Source organism: Schistocerca americana, chromosome 7, assembly GCF_021461395.2.
Source record: "Schistocerca americana isolate TAMUIC-IGC-003095 chromosome 7, iqSchAmer2.1, whole genome shotgun sequence".
NCBI classification, from domain to species: Eukaryota; Metazoa; Arthropoda; class Insecta; order Orthoptera; family Acrididae; genus Schistocerca; species Schistocerca americana.
In genome coordinates, this window is record NC_060125.1 from 443,309,362 (window position 1) to 443,324,982 (window position 15,621).

The window sequence follows — 15,621 nt, forward strand, 5'->3', positions numbered from 1 at the left end:
GTAACGTATTAGCAACAAGGTTCCACAGCGATTCAGGAATATGTAATATAAAGTCAGTCATGGACCAGTAAAGTTTAATTAATTGGGTAATTAATTTTGGTCTTTGATGACCATCTTCAGGACTGGGTAAATCCATTGTACCGAGTTGGCATGCCGGAAAGTAATGGCTCTGAATTTTTTATTCTGTTCTCAATATTGGTTAGGTAGTACACGTCATGCATATTACTCAGTCAACTTTCAAGCTTTGCTGTGAGCAAGTTGCAACCCTCGGCCACTAGAAGGCTCCGAAACTGAAAGCACAAATGTGAACAATTCGTCTACATAATGAGCACCTTGTCCTACAGGATGACGGTCCCAGACCACACACGACTGCTGCAATACCGGAAAAAGTGTGATGCCTTGGGTTCACTGTGATCGAACATCTTCCATACAATCCTGACTATGCCCCATCCAATTTTCATCTGTTTCCACAACTTAAAGAACGCTGTCAAGGACTTCACTTTGATAGTGACGAAGCAGTGCAAGCAAAGGTGAGGTTGTGGCTCCGTCAGTAAAGTCAAACATTCTACAGTGATGCTAACAACAAACTGGTCTCTTATCGGTAGAAATGTGTTCGTCACCAGGATACCTGTGTTGAGAAATAAGTATGTTGACATGAAGAATACAGATATAGAATGTTAATAAAATTTGTTTTATTTAAAGCTCTTCAAAAGTTTTCACGTATAAAATTCAGATGCATTACTATTCAGCTTGCGCTCATACATAATTTTTGTCATTGTGTATGTAGAGGGTACAGTAAGCTTGTTTGGCTGATTAATGTGTGTACCATCTACACTGATCAGCCAAAATATTATGGTCATCTATTACCGATAGCCAGGATGTCCACTTTTGGCAAAGATAACAGCAGTGATGTGTCATGGCATAGAAGCAATGAGGCCTTGGTAGGTCACTGGAGGGAATTGGCACCACATCTCCACACATGGGTCACCTAATTCTCATAAATTCCAGAAGGGGGGGGGGGGGGGGGGGGGGGCAAGGAGCTCTGACGACATGTTCAATCACATCTGAGATGTGCTCGTTCAGGTCCAGATCTGTGGAGTTGGGGAGGTCATTGCAACAATTGGAACCCACCATTGCGTTCCTCGAACACTCCATAACACTCCTGGCCTTGTGACGTGACACATTATCTTGTTGAAAAATGCCACTGCCGTTGGGAAACTTGATTGTTATGAAGGGGTTAAGAGGTGTCCAACCAGTGTAAGATACTCCTTGGCTGTCATGGTGCCTTGCACGAACTCCACTGGACACATGGATACCCACATCAGTGTTCTCCAGAGTGTAATGGAACCACTTGTCTCCATCCCACAGTACAGGCATTAAGGAGCTGTTCCCCTGGCAGACACAGATTTGCACCCTCCCACTGGCATAATGAAGAAGGTATTGGGATTCATCAGACCATGCTATGCACATCACTGTGCCAACATCCATTGCTGTTGGTGATGTGCCCATTTCACTCGTAGTTGCTGATGTTGTCCTGTTAACACTGGCACATGGATGGGTTGTCGGGTTCGGAGGCCTGGTGTTAGAAGTGTTCAGTGCACTGGATGTTCAGGCACACTTCTGCTCTGTTCAGCATGAAAGTGTAATATTACCTCTTCCACAGTTCACCGCCTGTCCTGTTTTACTAATAAGTCCAGCCTACAATGTGAAATACCTGTACGAGGCATGTCTGCCCAACGCCATGATGTCTATGCCGGGTTTCATCTTGGTTTTGCCATGTGTTGAAGACATTTGCCACAGCACTCCCCGAACAGCTGACAAGTCGTGCAGTTTCCGAAATGCTCATGCTGAGCCTCTGGGCCGTCACAATCTGACATCAGTCACAATCAGATAGAATGTGCACCTTCACCATTCTACACATGGACAGCACATTTGCTAATACTAAATGCAGCGTGCTTCTCTATGACTATCAGTCATTCCTCACCAGGTGATGCAGCTGTCACCTGAATGGGTTGATATCAGTAGTAGGTTGGTGTTTTAATCTTCTGGCTGATCAGTGTATACATGCAGTGACGCAAATTGATAGTATACTGGATTTATGCAAGAGCTGAAGATGGACCTATTTGACCAAAATTAATTACCTAGTTAAACTTTTGCAGTCCATCACCGGATTAATAATAAGTAAAAGAATGGATAAGTAAAGATAATTTTTTGTTGATTGTGTTCACAGCGTTGATGTATTGGAAAAATGACATTATGTAACATGTGACAATGCTGAATAATTTATTTTTAATTATATGACCAGATTGTTGGAGACCATTTTCGAGTACCTGTTGGACATCATCATAAGACAGGACAATTTTTATGCAAAAAGGATGGTTGAAAATTATAGTAAAATAGAAGCAGTACTTACAAATTTTTGTTAATAGTTCGTGTTATGTATACCATGAAACGAATGTCGGAATATAATTTTTATAAATAATATTTCGTTATGGATTGGTAGATGCAAATACAAATATCCAAACAATATATATAATAAAATGGCAAAGAATTGTCATTATGGGGAATATTATCTTTGTAATAAAAAATCATGACAATTTTCGTTATGTTTTTTGTTGTTCATTGAAAGTTGTTCAGTTAAAATGAAATTTGTATGTGTAACATAATGTGAAGAAGTATTTCTTTCATGAGGTCTGTATGGCTACCTTTCTCTGCTTTGTGTAGAATAGAAATATTTTTCAGTTTTGTCTATTACTTGCCTTATGTTCCTTAAATTTGTAGCAAATGGCAATGGGTTGCTTTTTGTTAGTGTTACAATGTTCTTTATATTGTATACATATTTTTCTACCTGTTGTCCAATGTAAAATTTATTGCAATTGCTGCACTGTATTCTACGTATGCTTGATTGTTGGTAGTGGAGTATCGTATTAGATTAATGTCCTGAATTGGATTGCATTGTATTACCAGTCCGAAAACCAATTTTTATTCCTGTTATGTTAAATACTAGCAGAGAAACCCGGTGTTGCCCACAGTATTTATTTACAGCCATGCATTCCTACTTGTACCATGCGGCATCTGGCTTTGTGCTTAATGTTTATGATGTTATGTTGCCTGAACTGTGTCGTAAAATGATATAATATTGTACGCGGCATACATGGATATTGTCTGCGAAATTTATTGCAAATAGAGTTAGTAACAATGATGTAATAAATTTAAACATAATGCATAATGTGGCAGTTTTTCACACATTTCATTGTTTATAGTACCATATGTCCTGTACCAAGTGTCATACAATGACATTATTTTTCATTTACGTTCAGTGGTATATGTACATACTGTCTGTAAAATGGGTCATGAATACAGTTCATAGTAAACAAGTAATAAGTTACAACGTCATGCTTCATGCGGTACTTTTACTGCTTGAATGGTGGAAAAATAGTAAGCAATAAACATTTTTCTGTCCTTTCATCATTTTTTAGGGATTGTAAATGGCGAAAAAATTGTAAAGGTTTGAAATTGTGTGTCAAGGTTTTCGCAAGTTTCTTAGTGCTTTCATTCCCAAATACTGGATGAATAGAGTCTGGGAATTTGTCGTGGGGTACACTTCTTTTCACCCCTTTGATAGGTAGACAGTTCTTACCCCTACAGCAATTGTTGCCTCACAGTAAGGGATGTGTGTACCACGTTTGATTGAGCTTGGTCCAGTAGTGTGGGAGGAGATGTGGAAAAACACACACACACTCTCTCTCTCTCTCTCTCTCTCTCTCTCTCTCTCTCTCATAGTATATTTGTATGTAGCTTATTTTGTCTGATATGTGTTATGACTGCATATTTTGGTTTCTTTTTTCTCTTCATTTATTAAGGTTATTTCTCTCCTACTTATTTTACAGTTCCAATTTTATGTCTATAGATTTTTAACGAATTAAGTATTGCATCCATTTTCGGTGGCTGTTTCTCAACATATTTAGCTGTATTTCTGTGTCTGTAAGAGAGGTAAGCTAGTTGTTTTGTCTGCCGTGGTGTGAACATTTCTCTTTGAATGAACAACTAGAGTGGGAAAACAAAAATATATTGAAAATTTTATTGCAAAGATAATAATAGGTGTTATATAAATTCTTTGCCATTTTATTTCTTTATTCTTTGGATAATGTGTAATTGACATGCCATGCGTCTGCCTTTGCATAACAAAATTTTATTTAAAACTATTATATTTTCACGTGCGTGTGCATGTGCATATGTGTGCGTGTGCATGTGTGTGTGTGCGTGCGCGCGCGGGTGGGCGCGCGTGCGCGGGCGGTGCATGATTTATGGATCAGCAAGTTCTACATATTTTTTAACTTGTTTATTCACATTTTAAGCACAAATCATCAGTCACCTCCAGAGTACTCTCCACTTGCATTAATAAACTTGTTTAAACTATTATTTCATTTTTCAAAGCATAGTTTAAACTCGTCTTTTGTAATGCTTGATGGTGCCTCCACCATTTTTTCTTCACTACAGCATCAGCAAAACATGTTCCTTTCATGTCTTTCTTCGTTCAAGGAGACAAAAACAGTTGTATGGACCAATGATGGTTGAGTGTGTGGGTGAGGAACAGAGGTCATAACATTTTTGACAAGAACTGTCGTACAGACAGAGCTGTATGTGCAGGCGTATTGTCATGATGGGAAAATCAGTCACCCATCTGCCACAAATCAGGCCACTTCCGCTGCGCACTCTCGGGCAATCTTTTTTCATAACTTCTATGTAGAAAGCGTGGTTAGCTGTCTGACCCTGCAGAACAAATGCTGAATGGATGACTCCTCTCACATCAGATAAACAAATCGGCATTGCTTTAATATTTGATTTCACATGATGAGCTCTCTTGGGATGAGGCGAACTTGGAAGTCTTCCAGTGTCTTGATTTTTGCTTTGTTTCAGGATGGTAAGCATAGCACCAAGTTTAGCTACTTATGATAATTTTTGAAAAAGAAGTTACGATCGTTTCAGGACATTTCTGTGAAAGTACAGAATGCTTCCACAAGACGTTATTTTTGTTCAGCAGTCAGCATTCGTGGCACGAATTTGGCAGCCACCCTTTTCATTCCCAAATCTTGTCACAATTTGCTGCACTGAACTCACTCACTCAACAGCTCCACAATTTCTTCAGTGGTCCTTTCGCGTTGTTCATTGATGATCGCTCAAATGCTTTCAATGTTTTTGTGTGTTCAGGCTATGGAAGGGTGACCAGAATGAGATTTGTCATCAGCCATAATTGAAATGAAAACCACTCAAACACTTGCATTTTCCGCATAGCATCGTCCTTCCATTTCAAGAGGTTTTGTTCCACTTTTTATGAGCAAAAAGGCAGAATTTTATTGCCGCATGCTGTTCATGGAAATCAGTCATTGCAAAAGTGAGAGTCACACAACACAGTTGTCACTGTAAACTCTGCCGAAACTAGTCATGACCTCCTAATGGCACTTGGCTTCCAGATTCTGGAACATTCACTCTATGCGCTCCTAGCGGCAAAACACGGTACTACAAAATCTCTGCCCATGAAGAAAATAGTGTGGCCTCTTTTGGGTAAAGAAAGAGAACAAGATTCTAGTTGAAACCAATATTCTGTAACTTACCAAACGAAAGCGTTGGTATGTTGATAGAAACAATAACACACACACACACACACACACACACACACACACACACACACAAATTTCAAGCTTTCGCAACCCATGGTTGCTTCATCGGAAAAGAGGGAAGGAGAGGGAAAGATGAAAGGATGTGGGTTTTAAGGGAGAGGGTAAGGAGTCATTCCAATCCTGGGAGCGGAAAGACTTACCTTGGGGGGGAAAAAGGGACAGGTATACACACTCTCGCGCGCACACATACACATACACACACACACACACACACACACACACACACACACATCCATCCGCACATAACAGACACAAGCAGACATATGTAAAGGCAAAGAGTTTGGGCAGAGATGTCAGTCGAGGCGGAAGTACAGAGGCAAAGATGTTATTGAATGACAGGTGAGCTATGAGCGGCGGCAACTTGAAATTAGTGGAGGTTGAGGCCTGGTGGGTAACGGGAAGAGAGGATATATTGAAGGGCAAGTTCCCATCTCCGGAGTTCTGATAGGTTGGTGTCAGTGGGAAGTATCCAGATAACCCGTACGGTGTAACACTGTGCCAAGATGTGCTGGCCGTGCACCAAGGCATGTTTAGCCACAGGGTGATCCTCATTACCAACAAACACTGTCTGCCTGTGTCCGTTCATGTGAATGGACGCTTTGTTGCTGGTGATTCCCACATAGAAAGCTTCACAGTGTAGGCAGGTCAGTTGGTAAATCACGTGGGTGCTGTCACACGTGGCTCTGCCTTTGATCGTGTACACCTTCCGGGTTACAGGACTGGAGTAGGTGGTGGTGGGAGGGTTCATGGGACAGGTTTTACACCGGGGGGGCGGTTACAAGGGTAGGAGCCAGAGGGTAGGGAAGGTGGTTTGGGGGTTTCATAGGGATGAACAAAGAGGTTACGAAGGTTAGGTGGACGATGGAAAGACACTCTTGTTGGAGTGGGGAGGATTTCGTGAAGAATGGATCTCATTTCGGGGCAGGATTTGAGGAAGTTGTATCTCTGCTGGAGAGCCACATTCAGAGTCTGATCCAGTCCCGGAAAGTATCCTGTCACAAGTGGGACACTTTTGTGGTTCTTCTGTGGGAGGTTCTGGGTTTGGGGAGATGAGGAAGTGGCTCTGGTTATTTGCTTCTGTACCAAGTCGGGAGGGTAGTTGCGGGATGCGAAAGCTGTTTTCAGGTTGTTGGTGTAATGGTTCAGGGATTCAGGACTGGAGCAAATTCATTTGCCATGAAGACCTAGGCTGTAGGGAAGGGACCGTTTGATATGGAATGGGTGGCAGCTGTCATAATGGAGGTACTGTTGCTTGGTGGGTTTGATGTGGACGGATGTGTGAAGCTGGCCATTGGACAGATGGAGGTCAACGTCGAGGAAAGTGGCATGGGATTTGGAGTAGGACCAGGTGAATGTGATGGAACCAAAGGAGTTGAGGTTGGAGCGGGAATTCTGGAGTTCTTTTTCACTATGAGTCCAGATCATGAAGATGCCATCAATAAATCTGTACCAAACTTTGGTTTGGCAGGCCTGGGTAACCAAGAAGGCTTCCTCTTAAGTGACCCATAAATAGGTTGGTGTACGAGGGGGCCATCCTGGTACCCATGGCTGTTCCCTTTAATTGTTGGTATGTCTGGCCTTCGAAAGTGAAGAACTTGTGAGTTAGGATGGAGCTGGCTAAGGTAATGAGGAAAGAGGTTTTAGGTAGGGTGGCAGTGATTGGCGTGAAGAAGAATCGGAGAACTCTTGTACTTTTATTTGATTGCACTCCCATTTGTAGGCTGCCTAACCTCTTCCTGCATAATATATAGCTGGGAAAGACGCTACATCTCTACCATTTTGGTGATTGCCACTTGTATTTTGTTTTTCCCTTTGGTTGTAGTTTTCATAGTTGGGAAAACTCACAATACAGTGAGATAGGTTGTAATAAAATTCTTCACTAAAAATATGTGGCGAAACTCCAACATTAACAATGTCCTCCAGCTTGTTAAATCTACTGTCAATCAAAATGTCTCTCAAAACACTCTCAATGTTGGACAAACACATTAAACAGTGCCATACAAGGTCAAATATTTGACAAACATAGTAAAGTCCAATAAATTATTTGATTATGTATGAGGCCATTAGTCCCAATGCAGCACACATGTTCGATACATCGTGGAGGATTACTGTATGTGGCACTGCTGTTTAAATGACTAAACTCTGCAAGTTTTGCATAGTGAATAGTAGCAGATTTTGGACATGAAAATGTTAGAAAGTTGACATTTTTTCTATTTTCATTCACTAATCTCTTGTGGAGTCGTCATCTCTTTCCTGCCTTTTATCCTATGTCTTCATGGACTAAGCATGTTAATCTAGATTTGGCTGTGTTAGTAGTGGAGGATTGCTGGATGTCTGTCCTTTCACCACCCCTTCTCCCCATGGGATAGGGTACCCCATTTGTCTGCATCTAGTGTTATCCCATGTGGAGGTGTGAGAACATTTTTTGAAAGATTCATGAATTGTGTAACTGAAGTGGAATATGGGAAACAGCCTAATAACCACATCCAGGCTGGCTGGCTCACTGGCCCACATCGTTAATTCACAGGGTGGGTTTGATCTTGGGCTGGTGCACTTTCCTGAAACCTGGAAGTGCTGTGCAATTGCTGTCTGGGCAAATCTAATGTGTTATGGCATAGAACAATATAATTTACGCCGTAGGTACCGAAGCTGCATATATCTAGATTTAGCCGTTGAAGTTTGACGGATTCATTTTCTGCATGTGCTAATTTTTATAGCTTATTTTAATTTCCAAGTGTCTTTTTCTTTTGCTTCCTGAATTGTACCACATGCATTTCTGAAAGGTTTAGAGATGTGTGATGATTAGCTTTAAAGGATGGCATTGTCTGAAAGCTAATCTAAAAGTTGTAATTCTGGTGCCAGTAGATTTTCTGTTTGTTTAAAACTACAGATAGAGAACAGTAACTTTCATAAATGTGATACTAGAAGAAAAAAAAAAAAAGATGACAAACATTATCCATTGCTCAGCATTAGTGTAACATAGAAATGAGTGAGGTATTCCCCCCACAAAAATTTGTCTCTACTTACCCACTAGTGTAAAGAATCAATTAGCATAAGAAAATCATGCAAATGGTCAGCATGTTGTATTTTTCACTGACAATGTATACTGTAACTGTAAGTCAGTCTTGTTCCTCCACATACCAAAGTATTACAGTTACACTCCATGGATCATGCAAATACCAATCAACCCTTGTTCTGACTTTGGCTAGCCTCTTTCTCCTCTTACTAATGTACATTTGGAATTAAGATTAGGCTTTATTATTCAGCATATGCAACAGCATAACCCATTACAAAATTAGAGGCTGAGGAGCAATTTTTGCATTATACCTCTTCTCCCAGTTTCCTCCATGTTTGATAGATGGTTGTCTTAATACAAAATGCCTTTCTAAGGAATACCTTTTTAAAAAACTGCTGTGTGTGACATTCCAATGATGCTGTTTTGACCTCACTAATGAAGGTAAATAACATATTTGCCAAAACCTTTAATTGTGTGGACTAAAAGTTATTCAAAATCCACTGCTAGGTAAAGGCTGCCTTCAGTCTTTCATATATTACAGTCTCCTTTCATACACATTCATTCAAATTCTATGCTTTTCTACTGTCACATGTATATTTTCCAATAGCTCACCATATCAGTCCTTTTGTGATCTCTAGAAATACAAGAGACTTCCCTGGTCCATGTATAATTCACCTGACTTGTAATTTAGCCTTTCATTCCAGTCTGTTCCCTGATCCACATGTTTGTTTGTTTCCCAGTCTCTTCTAGTAATCCCCCCCCCCCCCCCCCCCCCCCCCCAACCACATGCATGTCAACAATGTTTGCTGAGAAACATTTTTTTATGGGGTTCATATTTAGCATGCCTTAAGACAAAACTGATGGACACACAGATAGTACACTTCTCTTTTCAGACGCATGAAAAGCTTAGTTTTGAAAACTCTGCTTATTTTATGAAATGCACACCAGGCAATTTTTACTCTTCTGTTGTAGTTCTTGCTGTCCATTCATTCATTGTCTTCAGTTGTCTTAAATATGGAATCTCATCAGGTGGTTGTAGGACTTCACTGTTGATATTGATTGTTCACTTTGTTCATCTTGCCATATGAAATAAACACACAAATGAATAAAAAAATATTGGTTGGTTTTCAGGCTCACTTTCAAGCTTGTTCTTTTAAGTTATTTATTCCTGCAGTTGTTACAGTTTCTCTACAGTAGAGATAAATAGGACAGTGTCTGCACTGAAATGAAGGTGGTGCAAATATTTTCCATTAATATCACTATTGTTGTCATCATCATCATCATGAACAGTTTCCAGTGCCAGGCTGGGTCTGTTTGGAATGCGAGTCTTGCCATCTAGTCCTTTTCCACTTGGTCGTTTACTTTGAATCTCCATTTCGTGTACCATCATGGAAATCCTCTTGTTTTCCATTCTCTTTAAGTGCCCATACCATCTTAGCTTTGATGTTTTTATCCTCTTTCATTATTACCCTTACCCTTCATTCCTCATCCTATCTCTCTGTGTTATTCCTAACCCACTTCGGAGGAACCTCATTTCACTCGCCTTTAATCTGCTTACACCTCTTTTCTTAATTACCCATGTTTCAAATACGAGGCATGTTTTTTAAGTAAGTACCGTTTTGGAATTAAGACGTGCTAAGATATTTTTACTTGAAAGCCTGTACCTTAATCTACTTTTATATATAATTTCCGTCAACATTGAGGCAATTGTCATAACGTTGTACCAGTTTTTGAATACCCTCCTCATAGAAGTCTGCCACCTGACTTGTTAACCACTGCATCACCACTGTTTTGACTTCGTCATCGTCTTGAAGACGCTGACCACCCAGGTGTTTCTTCAAGTGGAGTAACAGATGGTAGTCACTGGGCGCAAGTTTGGGGCTGTACGGAGGATGATCTAGAGTTTCCCATCGAAAAGATGTGATGAGATCTTTGGTCTGATTCGCCACATGTGGACGGGCATTGTCTTGCAGCAAAACGATGCCCTTTCTCAATTTGCCATGTCTTCTGTTCTGGATTGAATGATGCAGATTGTGCAATGTCTTACAGTAAGCTGCTGTGTTGATTGTCTCATTAAGAGGCAGAAATTCCACAAGCAATACTCCTTTTCTGTCCCAAAAAAACTGTGCACAATTTTCTGGGCAGAAATTGTTTGCCTAAACTTCACTTTTCTGGGTGAATCTGAATGCCGCCATTCTATGGACTGTTGCTTTGATTCTGGTGTGACGTAGGCCACCCATGTTTCATCGCCCGTAAGAATTTGGCTTAAGAAATCATCACCATCGTTGTGGTAAATGTCAATGCACTGTCTAAACATTTGGTTTTGTGCACATCCGTCAACATTTTCGGCACCCAACGTGTGCACAATTTTCGGTAATTCAAGTGCTTGCTCACAATGCCATACAAAACACTATGAGAAACTTTAGTAGGAGTCATCCAGCAAGGAGGAAATCGTAAAGTGTCGGTTTTCTCTCACCATATTGTCCACTTCCTGCACCAAACTTTCATTAACGACTGAAGGACACCCACTCCGTTGTTCATCATGCGCATTTGTGCTCACCTACTTTCTTACCATTCCGTCGTTCATAATGTTTTCTCCGTAAACTGCACAGATCTCACAATGAATATCGATTGCTTTTAGGCCTTCAGCACTAAGAAATCTTATAACAGCATGCACGTCACAGTCGACGGGACCCAAGATTATCAGAGGCATCTTAAACACTCAGTACACAACGTAAACAAGGAAGAATCAGACTGTAATGACGTCAGTGTGTAGACAACAGATATAGGTACCCAGAGCGCATGTGCAGAACGCCGACCGCAGCGCTGCGGCCGCGGTGTGGCAAAACGGTACTTACTTAAAAAACACGCCTTGTAGATAGGTCAATATTGGGATGTATTAACATTTTATATAAAAGTACTTTGCTGTTTCAAAATAAAATAATGGAAAATCCAGGATGGAATAATGACAGTATTTTGAAAAGGAAGATTGCTACTCACCATATAGCGGAGATGTTGAGTCACACAAAGAGACCCCCCCCCCCCCCCCACACACACACACACAGGATGGCCCCTTCGTACACCAACCTATTCATGGGTCGCTTAGAGGAAGCCTTCTTCGTTACCCAGGCCTGCCAACCCAAAGTTTGGTACAGGTTTATTGATGACATCTTCATGATCTGGACTCACAGTGAAGAAGAACTCCAGAATTTCCTCTCCAACCTCAACTCCTTTGGTTCCATCAGATTCACCTGGTCCTACTCCAAATCCCATGCCACTTTCCTTGACGTTGACCTCCATCTGTCCAATGGCCAGCTTCACACGTCCGTCCACATCAAACCCACCAACAAGCAACAGTACCTGCATTATGACAGCTGCCACCCATTCCACATCAAACGGTCCCTTCCCTACAGCCTAGGTCTTCGTGGCAAACGAATCTGCTCCAGTCCTGAATCCCTGAACCATTACACCAACAACCTGAAAACAGCTTTCGCATCCCGCAACTACCCTCCCGACCTGGTACAGAAGCAAATAACCAGAGCCACTTTCTCATCCCCTCAAACCCAGAACCTCCCACAGAAGAATCACCAAAGTGCCCCACTTGTGACAGGATACTTTCTGGGACTGGACCAGACTCTGAATATGGCTCTCCAGCAGGGATACGACTTCCTCAAATCCTGCCCTGAAATGAGATCCATCCTTCATGAAATCCTCCCACTCCACCAAGAGTGTCTTTCCGCCATCCACCCAACCTTCGTAACCTGTTAGTTCATCCCTATGAAATCCCCAAACCACCTTCCCTACCCTCTGGCTCCTACCCTTGTAACCACCCCCGGTGTAAAACCTGTCCCATGAACCCTCCCACCACCACCTACTCCAGTCCTGTAACCCGGAAGGTGTACACGATCAAAGGCAGAGCCACGTGTGAAAGCACCCACGTGATTTACCAACTGACCTGCCTACACTGTGATGCATTCTATGTGGGAATGACCAGCAACAAACTGTCCATTCGCATGAATGGACACAGGCAGACAGTGTTTGTTGGTAATGAGGATCACCCTGTGGCTAAACATGCCTTGGTGCACGGCCAGCACATCTTGGCACAGTGTTACACCGTCCGGGTTATCTGGGTACTTCCCACTAACACCAACCTATCCGAACTCCGGAGATGGGAACTTGCTGTTCAATATATCCTCTCTTCCCATTACCCACCAGGCCTCAATCTCTGCTAATTTCAAGTTGCCGCCACTCATACCTCACCTGTCATTCAACAACTTCTTTGCCTCTGCACTTCTGCCTCGACTGACATCTCTGCCCAAACTCTTTGTCTTTGAATATGTCTGCTTGTGTCTGTATATGTGTGTGTGTGTGTGTGTGTGTGTGTGTGTGTGTGTGTGTGCCTATTTCAGAAGAATGCCTTCTGGTTGTAAGCGTACCTGTTTAGCAATCATCTTTGCTGTTTTGTGGGATGTCTTTGTTCCAAACAAGGCTCTTAACACTTCATGGGACTGCTGCTGACCGTCTGCAATAAACACTGATCTCTTTCTCATTTCTTCCATTTCTCGTTTCTTTCATTTCCCCACTATCACATCTCACAGATATTTGAAACTTTTCACCTTCTTCAAATGATGTATGATGATGATGTGGCCCAAAACCAGGAAAATGCTGGATTACATCTGCATGAAGAATATTGCTCCAGTTTTGTTAGACTGTCATGGTGTAGTGATTACTGACTACCATGACAAAGGCAGGACATCATGTCACTAGAGAGTATCACATTCCAGTAATGGTCAAATTGATGGATGCTATTAAAGCTACATATCCATATCATATACTGGTAAATCACACTATACGCGATTATTACATTCCACTGAATTGCCACACGTATTGAATTCATGTAAATTGACACATTTTATATGTAAAATATCAGGTTAGGTTCTCGTGCACTTGCATGTTAAGTTTAAGGCAGCAGAATTTCTTTATCAAGGATAACCATCATAATCTTAACGAAATGCATTTTAATGTAAAATTTGTACACTTGAAATTATAAGTCTGAAATACACTAAAATCATTATCCCATATCCAATGAACTCCAAGCCTGCTCTTGTCGGAACCCTGTAGTGCCTTAGGATTTCGAGAGATGTAGATGATAAACAGTTATAATTTGCAATCCCCTGTAGCAATTCTTGTGAAAAATAGGATGCATCCATCCTTTGCAGCCTTAAATCAAAGTGCTGTTTTTTCTTGAATAGAAATAAACATTCGGCCAGGCAATCGTTTCCAAAATAATCTAGTTTCATCTAGGTCGGAAACCACCTTTGCAGTATAGCGTTTTTCTGGCACAGCTTCTTTAAGCCTCTTTTAAATTTCTCAGCTCCAACTTCATCTGCTCTCCTGTCATTTTAATGTTGTGAAGCAATCAAACCAACCTGAGGTGGCTGATAAAGGTGCTGGATAGTCCTTTTCTTTCACTAAATCTGTATATAAGCTCTTGGCTTTACCTTGAATATCAGCTCCAGAGAGTGGCACATGCAGTTGGTTGTTATACTCAATCTGGTGGCTTCGCATATTTTTCATTTTTACTGTCACCTCGGAGCAGGGTTTGGTCATTCTAGTCATACTTAAATCAGTTGAACAGTGAGCAGTTTTTCAAAGTGATTCCGCGTTGTCGCAATCAGTTCTCATTGTGGATTATCAAAATTTCAAAACGCCCTGAATGTCAACAATACGCTCACTTTTCATATAGCGAACAGAGGTTCTGTCTTTGCTTCTAATGAATGTGACTTGCATACATGCTTCCTTCCCTCGACAGACACTGTTTCTTTCCTGTAACCCTACAATTTAAATACATACCTTGTCAAGTGCAACTTCACAGCTCCACAGACCTGAGCTGATGATTCATGTCTCGGCAAACATGATAGAAGAATTGCGTTGAGATGTGCTAACACATTATTGCTTCCGCATACTGTTAACAGTTTGCAACACTGGGCTTAAAACTAAAATTATTTATATTTGGGAAAACATGTATAAGTCTGGTCCCTTTAATCCCACAAACCAACCAACCAAAACATGTATAACAAATGCATGTATAATGGGATCTAACTGTATTTATGTAGTGTTTGTTACAAGACTGCAGGTCCTTTGCTTTGAAAGACACCCACATGGTAGCAGGGTGAACAAAGATAAACATGAAATGAAGAAGTTGAAGCTGAGGAAGATACTTTTTTTATGTTTACTAATGGTATTAAAAAGTTGGAAAGTCACTAGACTAAATGTATTTGTGCACAAGGAGACTACACTGAAAATAAGAAAAATTAATTTCTCAAATACTATGTAATGTTTCTCAGGATAAGAATTTAATTAACATCTCTCATACAATTCATGTTTTACTAATTTAGCATTAAATATTTTAGTTTGTATTACTTCAAAGAATCATTTTCATTTTGTTGTAGGTGGAGTTGCTCCCTCAGTGTTACCTTGCCTTCATGAAATATATCAAGGAAAATTCAGTCCGCATTCCGATATACATAGAATCAACATTCATGAAGAATTGCGGCCTTTTCATTCAGATAATGTTCAAACACTGGGTGAACTGTTTGTTGAGTTTCTGCGCTACTATGTGGAGTTTGAGTATGTATAAGCAGTCTAAATATCTTGCCTATGTAACTGTCAAAAATAGCAACTATGCCCGATCATTCCTTTAGATGTATTGGTAACATGTGCATATTACTAAACTATTATCCCGGAACCTGGGCACAGTACCCAGACACAGTTCCAGATTCCCCGTCTGACCGATTTTAGATTTAACAAAAATTAGATTTTCAATATTTTAAGTGATTATTAACCAAATTTAAAACTTTAAAATGATGACATAATGTGCTCATTAAGAAGTACAATGTAATATTAAAAGTTTAACACAATAAG

General features: G+C 40.7%; 1 protein-coding gene across 1 annotated transcript in view; it reads left to right on the top strand.

Annotated features, from left to right (window-relative positions):
• LOC124622668 (poly(A) RNA polymerase gld-2 homolog A-like) overlaps positions 1-15,621 on the top strand; it is a 148,879-nt gene that overhangs the window by 92,670 nt on the left and 40,588 nt on the right. Inside the window, exon 9 of the mRNA XM_047148461.1 lies at positions 15,150-15,327. Coding sequence (XP_047004417.1) covers positions 15,150-15,327 — 178 coding nt within the window. The remainder of the gene's footprint in view (positions 1-15,149; positions 15,328-15,621) is intronic.